This window comes from Balaenoptera musculus, chromosome 16 (genome assembly GCF_009873245.2).
Source record: "Balaenoptera musculus isolate JJ_BM4_2016_0621 chromosome 16, mBalMus1.pri.v3, whole genome shotgun sequence".
Taxonomy (NCBI): domain Eukaryota; kingdom Metazoa; phylum Chordata; class Mammalia; order Artiodactyla; family Balaenopteridae; genus Balaenoptera; species Balaenoptera musculus.
In genome coordinates, this window is record NC_045800.1 from 47,583,268 (window position 1) to 47,597,861 (window position 14,594).

At 34.2% G+C, this 14,594-nt stretch overlaps 1 protein-coding gene across 4 annotated transcripts in view; it reads left to right on the forward strand.

The window, feature by feature from the left end:
• PARG (poly(ADP-ribose) glycohydrolase) overlaps positions 1-14,594 on the forward strand; it is a 113,680-nt gene that overhangs the window by 41,068 nt on the left and 58,018 nt on the right. For all 4 annotated transcript variants that reach the window (XM_036827984.1, XM_036827982.1, XM_036827985.1 and 1 more), the window contains one exon: positions 9,758-9,850. In XM_036827984.1, coding sequence (XP_036683879.1) covers positions 9,758-9,850 — 93 coding nt within the window. The remainder of the gene's footprint in view (positions 1-9,757; positions 9,851-14,594) is intronic.

Sequence of the window (14,594 nt, forward strand, 5' to 3'; positions counted from 1 at the left end):
CTAAAATACCCTTCCTTGTGAACCTGGGAAGACAAGTCCTGGCATCTAGTCCCGATGTATGCCATTAAGTTTGAATGTGGAAAATTGGCTTTACCTTCTTTGAGCTTCAGTTTCTCTAGATGTCCTTCTGCTTTCTGTTTTGCAGGGATGCTTGCAGGATAAAATGTAATTTTCATCAACTCTATTCAGCAAATAATAATGAGTACTAAATATTATGCTTGGTTGGTACTAGAATACAAGATGTATAAAATACAATCCTTGCTTTTGCAGTGTCACAGATTAGAGAAGGAGAGGAGAAGGACATGTAAATAAATAAGTATAATAAACCATAATAAGTGCTGTACTACAGGTATGTGCATGTGACTGTAGAGTCACATGAGGAAGAAGGAATTAGGAAAGTCAAGGGAGGCTTCACGAGGAGATGTGAACTTAGTCTTGACACGTAATTCGTGGTTTAACTGTAGTAAAAGGTTAAATAAGGCAGAGGGTACAATATGTGTCATCACCATAATAGTAGCCACTATTTGTTGAAAGCTTCTGAAAGCCAAGGACTTCCAAGGATTGCCCATAGGCACCAGAAGCTTGGGAGAGGCAAGGAAGGATTCTTTCTGAGAGCCTTCAGAGGGAACATGACCCTGTTAGCACCTTGATTTCAGAATTCTAGCCTCCAGAACTGTGAGAGAATCTTTGTTTTTCTAAGCCACCCAGTTTGTGATAGTTACAGCAGCCCAAGGAAACTAATATAGTGTGGTCCTGGCATAAGAATCAAATTGCTCACTGGAAAACCCATAAAACCCAGAAATAGACCCATACTTATACAATCATTTGATTTTCAACAAAGGTGCCAAAGCAATCGATGCGGGAAAGAAACATCTTTCAACAAACGGTGCTGGGAAAACTGGGTTTCTTTATGGGGAAGAAAAAAGAACTTCAACTCTTTGTATACAGCATACATAGAAAATAACTAAGTGCAAAAGCTAAAACCATAAAGATTCTAGAAGAAAGCATCTTTGTGACTTAAGGATAGACAAAGATTTCTTAGGACACAGAAAGCATTAAGCATAAAAGAAAAAAATTAATAAATACTTATCAAAAGACATTAAGAAAATGAATAGACAAGCTAAAGACAGGGATAAAATATTTGCAAAGCATATATATTTATATGACAAAGGACTTATGTTTAGAATATATAAAGAACTCAATTTAAAAATAAGAAGACAAACCACCCCGGTAAAAAAAATTAAACAAAAGAGTTTAAAAGACAGGTCACAAAGAAAGATATACAAATGACCAATTAGCACATTAAAAAATGCTCAGTGTCATTTGTCATTGGGGAAATGCCAGTTAAAACTAGAATGAGGTATTAGTGCCCAGGCACTAGAAGGGCTAAAACTAAAATGAATAGATGTAGCTAGAGATGTGGAGCAACTGGAACTCCAATACTTTGTTGTTGGGTTTGTAAAATGGTACTACCACGTTGGAAAAAGGTCTCACAGTTCTTTAGAAAACTAAACATATACCTGCTCTATGACCTATGCATTTCATTTCCTCTCTAAACCTACCCAAGAGAAATTAATGTATGTGTACACAAAAAATCCTGTGTTTATAGAAGAATGTTTATAGCAGCTTTACTTATAATAGCCAAATCCTGGAAATAGTACAGTTGTCTATCAACAAGAGAATGAATAAACAAATTGTGGTATAATTATACAATAGAATAAAATAATAGAAGGGAACAAAATCACTGATACACACAACATAGATGCATCTCAAAAGCACAGTGCTGAGGGGGAAAAAAAAAGCCTTACACAATACAGTACATATCACATGTTTCCAATATATGAAGTTTTACCAGAGACAAAACTAATCTATGGTAGAAGAAAATTTAGAACAGTGGTAGTCTCTCAGATGTGGGAAAGTTGCCTGGGAAGGGGCATGAGGGAACCTTCTAGGGTGATAGTATAATAATATCCTATATCTTGATAGGGATTTAGTTTATGCAGGTGTATGCATTTGTAAAATGTCATTGAGTGGTACACTTAGGGTTCATTTCATTGAATGTAAATTTTACCTCAAAATGAAAAAACCTGTAAACAAATGTTAAATTATATTTATATGGAGGCTGACGTGGTCAGGATGAAATGTACTCATGCCCCCAACTTACTTCAAAATGCATTAAAAAAATGGATTGATGGATGGATAGATATGCGACAAAAATAAATAGAGTAAAATGTTAACTGTAGAAACTGAGTTTATGGGTGTTCAGTGTATAGTTATTTTAGCTTTGCTGTATTTTTGAAATTTTTCATAATGCTGGGAAAATTAATTGCCATTGATGGGGAGAAAAAGGAAGTGTATAGCAACCTGGTATAGCAATATAATAATAACCATTATTATATTGGTATAATAATATCAATATAATATCATATATCAATAAGGAATGGTTAAAATTGTATATCCATACTGTGGAAAATACCGTGTAGCATTTATCATTCTATTACGTGGAAAGACTTCTAAGGCTTTCTCTTAAGGCAAAAAACAAGTTGCAAAAAAATATAGTATACCATTTAGTTTAAAATTTAATACAACAGAAAACTAAATTTCTGTATGTACATATGTAGAAATGCTTAGAAGTAGTTTGGGAAGGAGACAAGCATCTGTTTATGTCTGAGAAGTAGTTTGGAATTGGGGATTTGTGGTTAAGAAGAGCTTTGACTTCATCTGAATGGTTTGACATTTTTAAGGCAAGAATGTATTCACGTATTACTTAAAAATTAATAGAAAAGAAGGGTTAAGGCTCATCACAGAGGAGTTTGTATACATGGGGATAAAAAGTTCAACATCATTAGTAATTAAATAAACAAATTAAAATAATAGTGGTGTCAATTTAGTCTATCAAATTGCGAATAAAACAAGAATATGAGAATTCACAGTATTAGTAAGGTTTGGAGTTGAGTACTTTCTTACACAGCACCAGAATATAAATTGATAGAACCTTTCTGGAAGGTGATTAGACAGCATATGTTAAAAACCTTTAAAAAAAAAAAAAGCCTATGCTTTTTGATATAGCATTTTCACTTACAGAGATATTCAAATAGTTGCAGAAAGATGTATGTACAAGGATATTCATTGCAATGGTAATTTTAAGAGTGGAAAATTGGCAACAACCTGTAAATCTATCATAACAGAATTAGGTAGGGAAATAAGGTATGGTGTGTCCAAATTGTTAATAATACTCAGCTATTGAAAATGGTGATATAGGATTATATTTATTTACATGGGAACATGTCCACTATGTAAATGAAAACAAAATACAGACTGGAAGGATATATGCCAAAATGTTAGCAGTATATATATATTGATAGTGGGTTTGTGGGTGGTATTTATTTTCTTTTTGTTTATGTTAATTTGCTACAGTGAAAATACATGACTTTTTAAAAAAACATTTTGTTTCTAGTGATGTTTATGAAGACTATACAGCAAAGTGGAAAATTCTTTTGTCTAATGAAAAAATTATACAGAATTGTTAGAGTAACGTGATTTTAAGTGATTTTTTTCTGTGTGAGAAGGAAAACAAATACCTAAGTGTAACAAACACTTAAATGGTTATATTAACTTTAGGATCATAGGACTATGAGGTTTCTCACCTCTGTTTAGATTTTGGGATGATATATGTTTTATATTAAAAAATTGTTTCATAAAATTTAATGTTCTAGACCTTTTGAAATTTTTTATTAAAGAAGAGTATTAGTAACTTTTAAAATTTTTACTAGGATCTACCTAGGTTTACATCAATAGATAACATGGAGTGACTTGAAGTGTTTATTATATTTGTTGATTTGTGACTGATTAAAAACCTGTTTCCTATGAACTCTTTGAAGAAGTAGATCTATGGAAATTTTCTCCTTCATTAAAATATCACTAGTTTTCTGATTTTACCAGCTACAGATTTCACTTCCTCATTCAAAGTTCAGTAGTATTATTTATTTAGTACTGTCTGTGTGCCAGGCACTGTACTTAGTCATGCATGAATATGCCTTTAGTATTAGAGCACAGTTTACAGATTTAGTTTTAGTTGATCAACCATTCTAAGAAAGAAGAAATAAATAAAAATCTCTTTTCTATATGTACGCTTCTAGATATTTAAATCATTCATCATGTTTTGACATTTGACAAATTAAGTTGCTCTATTTTAGTAGTTTGTTAATGCTTCCATCTGCTAATGAGGAAAGATAGCTTCTCCACGACCACTATGATGAAATTGCAGTAATTACTATCCTTCAAGGTGAAGGCTGATATATTGAGGGGATCACAGAAAGAGCATAGGACTTTCTGCTTTGAGATTCATGAGGTCAGTGATCATGTCTGTTATTGTTTACAGTTCTGTCGTCAGTCCTGGCGCAGTGTCTGGCATATAATAGATACTTAAATTATTTACTGGTTAGTTGAATGGATAAACAACTCTATAGTCTAAAGAGAGGAAATGGGTAAAATAGCATTATAATTTTGAAAATCTTTGTATCAGTTCTGAGTGAAACATGTACATAATCAACTTTTGGGATGAGAATAAAAGGATGGTATGTACACACACGCACACACACACAAACACTTGCCATATATAATTATGCAGACTCTCCAATAGAGGGCAGGGAGAATTTAATGAAGCTTTCCTTTTAATCATCATGTAAATGCTTAATTTCCTTATAATCATCATCATCATTATAAATAATATAATATATGATATATTATAAATAAATATTTATTATTTAAGGCTCTTCTTCCCTTGAAGTTAAGCAATGATTTACATTTTTAAAACTTTTTAATACTAATGTCTTGGTTTGCATTGTATAGATTAATAAATTGTGCACATTAATAAATAGTAAATAATTTGTAAAAGATAAGATTTGCTTAAAGATGCTAATAATATATGAGAGGGCATAAGATTATACTAGTTTTTTAAATTATGCATTCCATCTCAAATGGTAGTTGGGTTGGTTATGTTCTCAAATGACATTTTTTATCTTCTCTTTTGTGTTTTCAAAGCAACATTAGACATAGGTCTGAAGCGTTGACAGAAGTCCAGTGCAATAATGCTTCATCAGATAAATAAGTGATATTTTAAAGCTTGTGACGGTCAGCAAAGCATGGCAGCAGCTACTCATATGTCAATTTTAAAAGACAAGGACAGGTACCCAAAGGAGAAGAAGCTGTCAGCCTATTTAGACACTTAAGGTTAAATGTCTTTAGGTTAAAAATGTTTGGATAGACACTTCTCCTTATCCCTCCTACTAAATACAGCTGAAAACCCAGGACACTATAAAAGAATAAGAAGACTCTGAAAGGTAGAGAAAAGACTGACCAGCTAGGGTCTGTGGGGCTGTTGGAAAAATATGGCACCAGGGTGGTATCAGCAGAGGCCTGGTGGGGAGCCTGAACTTACACCCTCTGCACCCGCCCCCCCGCCCCCCAACCCAGAGATATCAAGATGCCTTTCCCCCTCCCTGCCCTGGGAGTCAACAAGGGCAGTAGAATTTTCACTCCTGACTGGTAGTAATGAGGCGGCTCTCCCTTCCTGTGTCACAGAAGACCTGCTAAAACAAGATTTAAATAAGATCCAAAGTCTCATAACATAAAATCCAGGTTTCAATAAAAAATCGCTCCACCAAGAACCAGGAAAATCTCAACTGAAATGTGAAGACAATCAACAGATACCAACCCTGAGATAACACAGATGTTAGAATTATCTAACAAGGGCTTTAAAGCAGCCATCATAAAAAGGCTTCAATAAGCAATTACAGCTCCTTGAAACAAATGAAAAATAGACAGTCCCAGCAAAGAAATAGAAGCTATAAAGAAGAACCAAATGGAAATTTTAGAAATGAAAAGTACAATACCTGATTTTTTTTTTTTTAATGCAATGAATGGGCTCAATGGAGAGTGGGGGTGACAGAGGAAAGAATTGGAGAACTTGAAAAAGAACAAAGGAATTAGTCTGAACAACAGAAAGAAAATAGACTTTTATGTCATTTTTTTCTGAGGTGACTCAAAAAAGTTAGAATGGTTTAATAATTTTGGTCTAAAAGTGACTATATATTTCCTTTCAGATTTTCTCAATGTAGAAAACAATAATAGCATAATGGTCTAGTATATATAATTTTGGGGTTTATATTGGCTTGAAAATCTGAATTCCTAAATTTCCTATACTGGTTGTACTGGTCAAACAAGCAAACATTACATCCAAGAAACATTAAAATTTATATATAAAAAAAGTGTAGGGACCTATGGAACTATTAAAAAATATCTAACAGTCATGCCTTTTTAGTACTGGAGGGAGAGGAGAAAAGGGGCAGGGATGAAAAAATATTCAACAAAAAATAGCGGCTGAAAACTAGAAATAATAGCTGAAAATTTCCCAAATTTGACAGAAGACATCAAGAAGCTGAGCAAACCTCTTACAGGATAAACCCAAAGAAATCCGTGCCAAGACATATCATAGTCAAACTTCCTCAAACTAAAGGCAAAGAAAAAATTTTTGAAAGCATCCAGAAAGAAATAACACATTGCCTAGGGGAAAAACAGTTTGAATGTTGTTGGATTTCTCATCAGAAAATATGGAGGCTAGAAAGAACTGACATAATATTTTTGAAGGAGTAAGAGAAAAGAACTGTCAACAGAGAAGTGTATGTCCATTGAAAATATCCTTCAGGACTGTAGGAGAAGCGGTGACATTCTCAGATGAAGGAAAGGAAGAGAATTTGTCATTAATAGACCTATTCTAAAAGAATGTCTAAAGGAATTTCTTGAAACAGAAAGGAAATGATAAAATGGAATCTTGGAACACCAGGAGAGAAGAAAGAATAGTAGAAAGAGTAAAAATATAGTAGACTTTTCTTCTTGAGTATTCTAAATAGTGTTTGACATTTTCTGTTTCACTATTTTCAAACATTATAACACTATCAAATGTGGTTCTCAATGTATGTGGAGAAATATTAAAGAAAATTATAATGGGGGTGGGTAAAGAGCCTTAAAGAAAGGTAAAGTTTCTATACTGCAACATGTGAAATGTTGACACCAGGAAACAGTGATAAGTTACATATAATGAATGCCTAGAGCAGCCAATTAAAAAAAAATCTGTTCAAAGAGATGTGTTCAGATATACTTTAGATAAATAAAAATGGAATTCTAAAATATGTTCAAGTAACCCATAGGAATGAAGGAAAAGAAAACAGGTAAAAGAAAGAGAAAATAGAAAATGAATATGTTCTAACTTATCAGTGGTTAAATGTAAATGTCAAAGTTCACCAATTAAAAGACAGTGATTTACAGAGTGGATTAAAAAAACCTGACACATTATATGCTGCTTGCAAGAAATTATTTCAGACATAACAGTATAGGCAGGTTGAAAGTAAAAGGCAGCTTTGTTTGTAATAGCCCAAAAGTTGAAACAACCAAAATGCCCCTCGGTAGGTAAATGGTTAAACAAACTGTGGTATATTCATACTATGGAATACTACTCAGCAGTAGGAATTAACTGTTGATACATGCATGAACTTGAATAGATCTGAAGGATGTTACACTGGGTGAAAAAAAGTCTATCTTAAAAGGACACATACCATATGATTCCATTTGTATAACGCAACAGAATTACAGAGATGGAAAACAGATTGGTGCTTTCTAGGGCTTAGGGATGGTTGGAAGGAGGGTATGACTATAAATTAGTAGCACAAAGGAGACTTTTGTTATAGTGGAACACTTCTGCATCTTGATTTTGGTTACACAAATGTACACGTGATAAAATAACATAGAACAATACGCATATACTGCACCAATATTAATTTCCTGGTTTTGATATTGTGTTATAGTTAATCTGAAATGTAACCTTTAAGGGAAACTTGGTGAGGGGTAAACCGGACCTCTGTATATTATTTTTGCAGTTTTCGGTGAATCTATAATTATTTCAAAATAAAATGTTTTAAAAAACAAAAAGATAAATTATGAATAAGAAGAATTTGAATATCTTAAATAAATACATTAATATGTTTTATGCATTTTCAGGCACAGGAAAGCAAGTATCTTTAATATATACAATAAAATTCTAAAATAGCAGAATGCCTTCTATGTATGATTTTTTTAAATTTAGTTTTTCTTTTCATTAGCATTAAAGAGGCTTATAACGAAGAGGCTTTGAACCTTTTAGCCTTTATTTTTCTTTTAGTGTGTTAACTTCCCATTATAGAAGATTAGGATTTAGCTATTGTTTACTTAACCCTATCACCACTAACAGTCTTATTTATGTTTCCCCACTTTTCCACTATAGATATCATATTCATTTCAATTAGATCAGTATTCTGGTTTTTCAGTAGGATGGTAAAAACACTGTTCATATCTGAGATCTGATTCCTTTTCTACTCTTGTACAACTTTTTGTTTTCCCCAGAATTAATAATTGTCTTGTGTTCTTCACTTGCTTGTTTTTTATATACCTATGATTAATTGGATCCCACACTCTCTGAATTGCAAATATTTTTCTGTTCATTCTGAATATCATTTTTCCCATTTTCCTAATTTAAAGAGGGAGGTGGGCATAGGTTTGGATTTTAGAGCTTTGGTATAAAGAAAATTCTTAGTGTTAGAACTTTCTTGTAAAACCAGAGTGAATGTAAATTATCTTTGCTACTTTTTCTATTTATACACATACTGTGTCCAGCTGTAGATAGACAAATGAATATTCCTTTATTTCAGCTTAGCTCCTGATAGCAAAGGGAATCTATAGATATTTGTAAAGAGTCTGTATCCTCATCAATCCCAAACATTGGTCACATAGAGAAGTGGGGAGAGCTGTGGAATATAGGCCAGAATACTTGGGTTCTAGTTCTGATTTAGTTGCTAATTGACATTTTCAGTCTAGGATAATCAGGTAACCTCCTTGGCTTCAGTTTTCTTTTCTCTTTAATAATGACAGGATCAGACTGGATTATAACTGAGACCTCATCTATCTAGTTGAGATGTGATTTCGGATAGATACACGATTTACTTTAATCCTGACTGTATATATAGAATCTCTAGATTAAGAGTGTTTTCATTTTCAGTATTTTAAAAGAAATACTCTGATGTTTAGAGAGAAATTGGATTAAATGGCCTAAAGTAATTTCTAAAGCATTGAAGAGATGGGAAATTACAAAAGACAAAAATAGGCCATGAATGTCGTCTTTCTTGTACTTCAAATTATGATATGGGAATCATGGTTTTAACTTTCTAAAGGTGCCTAGAAAAGGAAATTGTAAGTCACCTGGAACTTCATTGTTTACTACCCAGTAGGTTGGATTTGACAAATATAATATGCTCTGAAACGATCAGGGTGGCTTTTATGGTGATTTCTTTAAATTACCTACTGTAGAAGCTTGAGGGTTTCTGAGAGAGTTCTTGGTGGTCTAATAGTTTTTAGTTGATGTAACCGAGGTCAGAAGGTACTGTTTTTCATATGCAAGCATTTATTTAGTTGTGAATGTGATATGATAGATATTTCATATTTGGGATACTCGATTCATTTTCAGAGGGCATTTAGGTGAATTGCATACATTTGGAAATGAATTTGTAAGTTCCTTACTGCACCTGTTGGTGTACTTGTGCATGTGTTCAATGATGCTGATAATATGCCTTCTTATGGGATCCTATATAAGCAGATATGTAATTTAATTTTAATAACAAATATTTGTTCATTGGTTATTATTCACTGATAACATTTTATTGGTTTTCAGGTACTAGAAGAAGCAGAAGCTCAACACTTATATCAGTCCATTTTGCCTGATATGGTGAAAATTGCACTCTGTCTGCCAAATATTTGCACCCAGGTTGGTGGAAATAACTTCTTCCTCAGTAGCTTTCTTGAGACTCACAGTTGAATTTCGTTTAAACTCTAATTGTCAAGGTCAAACAGAGAGATGGGAAGCAGTTTTTGCCAGAGTATGATGATTTTGCTATACTAAGGAAAAGGTTAGAGGCTACAGAGAACACTGCGAGTGGACATTAAAAATGCAGCATTCAGTTTCTGAGCTTCAGTTTACAGTGTTGATGTTTGCTTACTCATACTACTTTTTCTCTTTTTTTAAAACAATCTCTGACTTTCAAAAAAGGATAGTCATTATTTCAAAGCATACTAATGGATTTAGAACATTTTATCTTCAAAATGGCTTAATACCTACTCCTTCCTCCCCTCTCCCCCAAAGTAGTGAGTTCATGATACATTCTTAACTTTTCTTAACTTTTAAAAATAAAAGAAAGAATCTGGTATTATTTTGTTTTGTGTGGGAGTGTATTAATTATTTATTGCTGCATAACAAACTACCTCAAAATTTAGTGGTTTAAAACAGGAAACATTTATTATCTCAGTTTCTGTTGGGAATTTGGGAGCAGCTTAGCTGACTGGTTCTGGCTTGGGATCTCTCTTGTGGCTGCAGTCAGGGTGTTGGCCAGGGCTGCAGTCATCTGAAGGTTTGACTGAAGCTGGAGAGCCACTTCTCAGTTGGCTCACTCACATGGCTGCTGGCAGAAGGCCTCAGTTCCTTGCTGTGGGGCTCTCTGTAGGCTGATTGGGTATCCTCATGACATGGTTGCTAACTTCCCCAGAAAAAGCCACCCAAAGGAGAGAGACAGGAAGAGGCAGTGCCTTTTTGACCTCATTTCTGAAGACACACACTATTGCTTTCACTGTTCTTTCTCTGCATTAGAATTTAGTCCCTAAATCTAGCTCATACTCAAGGAAAGGATAATTAGACTCTGCCTCTCAAGGGGGTAGAGTATCAAAGAATTTGTAGATGTAATTATAAGAGGTTGTTGGTTTGTTCTTCATAATTTTTTTCCTGTGTTTCTCGCAACAGCAGCTTGAATTCGCCTCTGTCATTTATTTCTGGGGCAAGCCCCCTGGCTGCATGGATGCTAGCCAGGTTTCTGCTAACACTGTTGATCCACAGGGGCCCTAGGGACATTTTGGGCGGAGCAATTTCTGAATGTGTAGGATGGTCCCACACGTTGCAGTCTATCATTGGAACAGCACAAAAAACACAACCATAGTCATTGGGGCAACCAAAAGCCATGTCCGAATGCTTGAGTCCAAATGTTGAGAACCACTGAATGTTTTTGCGTGTGCCATATTTGTTAGCATTATACTGTGATATTTCCAATTTTAGGTAACTGTAATTTCACCTCATTAATTCATTGTGTCTGAAATAAGTTTTTCTGTTGGGCAGAGAAAACATATTTTAAAACTCAACTTCTTGTTGTTTATGTTGGAAGCTATTTGCTTGCTTATGTTTCATGTTCATTCTTTTCTCTTTTTCTCCTTGATTTTTTCCTTATGTAGTAAAATTTCTCACTACCTCTTAGGTTCTGCCCCTTGTGAAGCCTTTCCTACCTCTCCCAGCCAAAGTTTATCACTCCTGTAGCACTCGAATTATACTTATTAAGCACATTATTTTGTAACTTATGTTTTTATATGTCTCCTCCCCTAGATTATATTCTCCCTGAAGGGAGATCATCTTTGTGTCCCCAGGTCTAATATAGTGCTTAATTAAATGCTTTTTTAATTCACTGTAGTTCATAATTAACTGAATATAGCCTTTAGATAGGAATCACTTTCTCCTCTTCTCTTCCCTTCTCTTCCCTTCATGCTTTAGAGAGAAGGTTTCCCTATTGTACTTAATGAGATATGTATTCAAAAGCACCCAAGTTTGTAATCTATAACAAGTCAGTGGGTGGAACCAAAATCAGATTCGTGGCTCCCATCTCTTTTTCCTGGCTTAAAACAACTTTGTCCTTCCATTAGTGTACTAATGGTAAAACATTTTAATTTTGTCCTCTGCCCTCGACTAAAAGGTAAATCTCTGCTGTGAAAGTTAACATTTCAATTTGTTATCGGAATATATCTTTGGCAAGTTAAATTGCGTATGTTGTTATTTAATGATTTATCATATTAATGTTCTCTAGGCCAAATCTAAAAGGTAAATTTTAGATTTATAAAAATGAAATTAAAGGAAACAAATTTTGGATATGAACTTTTTGAAAGATCTTCATTCATGTTTTCTTAAATTAATTCATTTTTTATACAGCAGGTCCTTATTAGTTATCTATTTTATACATATTAGTGTATATATGTCAATCCCAATCTCCCAATTCATCCCACCCCCCCCCCCACTCCTTTCCCCCCAGGTGTCCATACATTTGTTTGTTACATCTGTGTCTCTATTTCTGCCTTGCAAACCGGTTCATCTGTGCCATTTTTCTAGATTCCACATATATGCGTTAATATACGATATTTGTTTTCCTATTTCTGACTTACTTCACTCTGTGTGGCAGTCTCTAGGTCCATCCACATCTCTACAGATGACCCAATTTCATTCCTTTTTATGGCTAATATTCCACTGTATATATTTACCACATCTTCTTTATCCATTTGTCTGTTGATGGGCATTTAGGTTGCTTCCATGACCTAGCTGTTGTAATAGTGCTGCAATGAACATTGGGGTGCATGTGTCTTTTTGAATTATGGTTTTCTCAGGGTATATGCCCAGTAGTGGGATTGCTGGGCCATATGGTAATTCTATTTTTAGTTTTTTAAGGAACCTCCATATTGTTCTCCATAGTGGCTGGATCAGTTTACATTCCCACCAGCAGTGCAAGAGGGTTCCCTTTTCTCCACACCCTCTCCAGCATTTGCTGTTTGTAGATCTTCTGAAGATGCCCATTCTAACTGGTGTGAGGTGATACCTCATTGTAGTTTGGACTTGAATTTTTCTAATAATTAGTGATGTTGAGCAGCTTTTCATTTGCCTCTTGGCCATCTGTATGTCTTCTTCGGAGAAATGTCTATTTAGGTCTTCTGCCCATTTTTGGATTGGGTTGTTTGTTTCTTTAATATTGAGCTGCATGAGCTGTTTATATATTTTGGAGATTAATCCTTTGTCTGTTGATTCGTTTGCAAATATTTTCTCCCATTCTGAGGGTTGTCTTTTCGTCTTGTTTGTGGTTTCCTTTGCTGTGCAAAAGCTTTGAAGTTTCATTAGGTCCCATTTGTTTATTTTTGTTTTTATTTCCATTACTCTAGGAGGTGGATCAAAAAAGATCTTGCTGTGATTTATGTCAAAGAGTGTTCTTCCAATGTTTTCCTCTAAGAGTTTTATAGTGTCCGGTCTTACATTTAGGTCTTGAATCCATTTTGAGTTTATTTTTGTGTATGGTGTTAGGGAGTGTTCTAATTTCATTCTTTTCCATGTAGCTGTCCAGTTTTCCCAGCACCACTTATTGAAGAGACTCTGTTTTCTCCATTGTATATCCTTGCCTCCTTTGTCATAGATTAGTTGACCATAGGTGTGTGGGTTTAACTCTGGGCTTTCTATCCTGTTCCATTGATCTATATTTCTGTTTTTGTGCCAGTACCATATTGTCTTGATGACTGTAGCTTTGTAGTGTACTCTGAAGTCAGGGAGTCTGATTCTTCCAGCTCCGTATTTTTCCCTCAAGATTGCTTTGGCTATTAGGGGTCTTTTGTGTCTTCATACAAATTTTAAGATTTTTTTGTTCAAGTTCTGTAAAAATTGCCATTGGTAATTTGATAGGGATTGCATTGAATCTGTAGATTGCTTTCGGTATGGTAATTTTCACAATATTGATTCGTCCAATCTAAGAACACGGTATATCTCTCCATCTGTTTGTGTCATCTTTGATTTCTTTCATCAGTGTCTTATAGTTTTCTGAGTACAGGTCTTTTACCTCCTTAGGTAGGTTTATTCCTAGGTATTTTATTCTTTTTGTTGCAAGGGTGAATGGGATTGTTTCCTTAATTTGTCTTTCTGATGAGAGGTCTTCATTCACGTTAACCAGTGTCTTATTTTACCTAGCTGAGTGCTCGATGATAAGATTTACATCCTCTAGTTTTCCACAAGTATTAGCTTTCAGGCATTTCTCCTCACCAGGAGAACAAATAACTTATTATATTTTAAAGTATACTTATTTAGTTATTTGGGAAACAAGAAATGTTTGTGTTTAAAGTCCATTAAGCCCAAAATCATTTTTGTGGATAACCCGGTAAATGGTAGTTAAAAACTCATTTCTTACTAAAACCAAGGAACAGTGTGCTTTAAGCCATTGATACTTTGTCACCTTTTCTAAACTCGTGGCTGGGCTGTAAATAAATGTATAGGAAGGAAAATGAAGATCAATATGAGCTCTCTATTGCTTCTTTCTTAGAACTGGTGTTTGCTAAGGCCTAAAAGGAGAGAATTTTGGATACCCTAGTGAAAATAAATTTTTGATATTTCCTGTTTGTTTACGTTTGTATTTTCCCAAGACAAATAGTTGAACTGCAAGTTTAGCATTTTCTTTTTCTAGCAAACTCTTATTCTAGCAATGATGTATGTTTTCTGTTACTTAGAGAAAAGCTAATTGTTATAGTTGATTTGTCTTGCCTGCCTTTCCTCAGTTTCATTTTGAGTGCTGATTCCTGAGATATGATCAGGACAGTTCTCTATGCATACTGTTTTGAATTAAAGTAGATATCAAGGATTCTTAGTTCTGGGTCTTATTAAAGGGAATAGGAAAAGC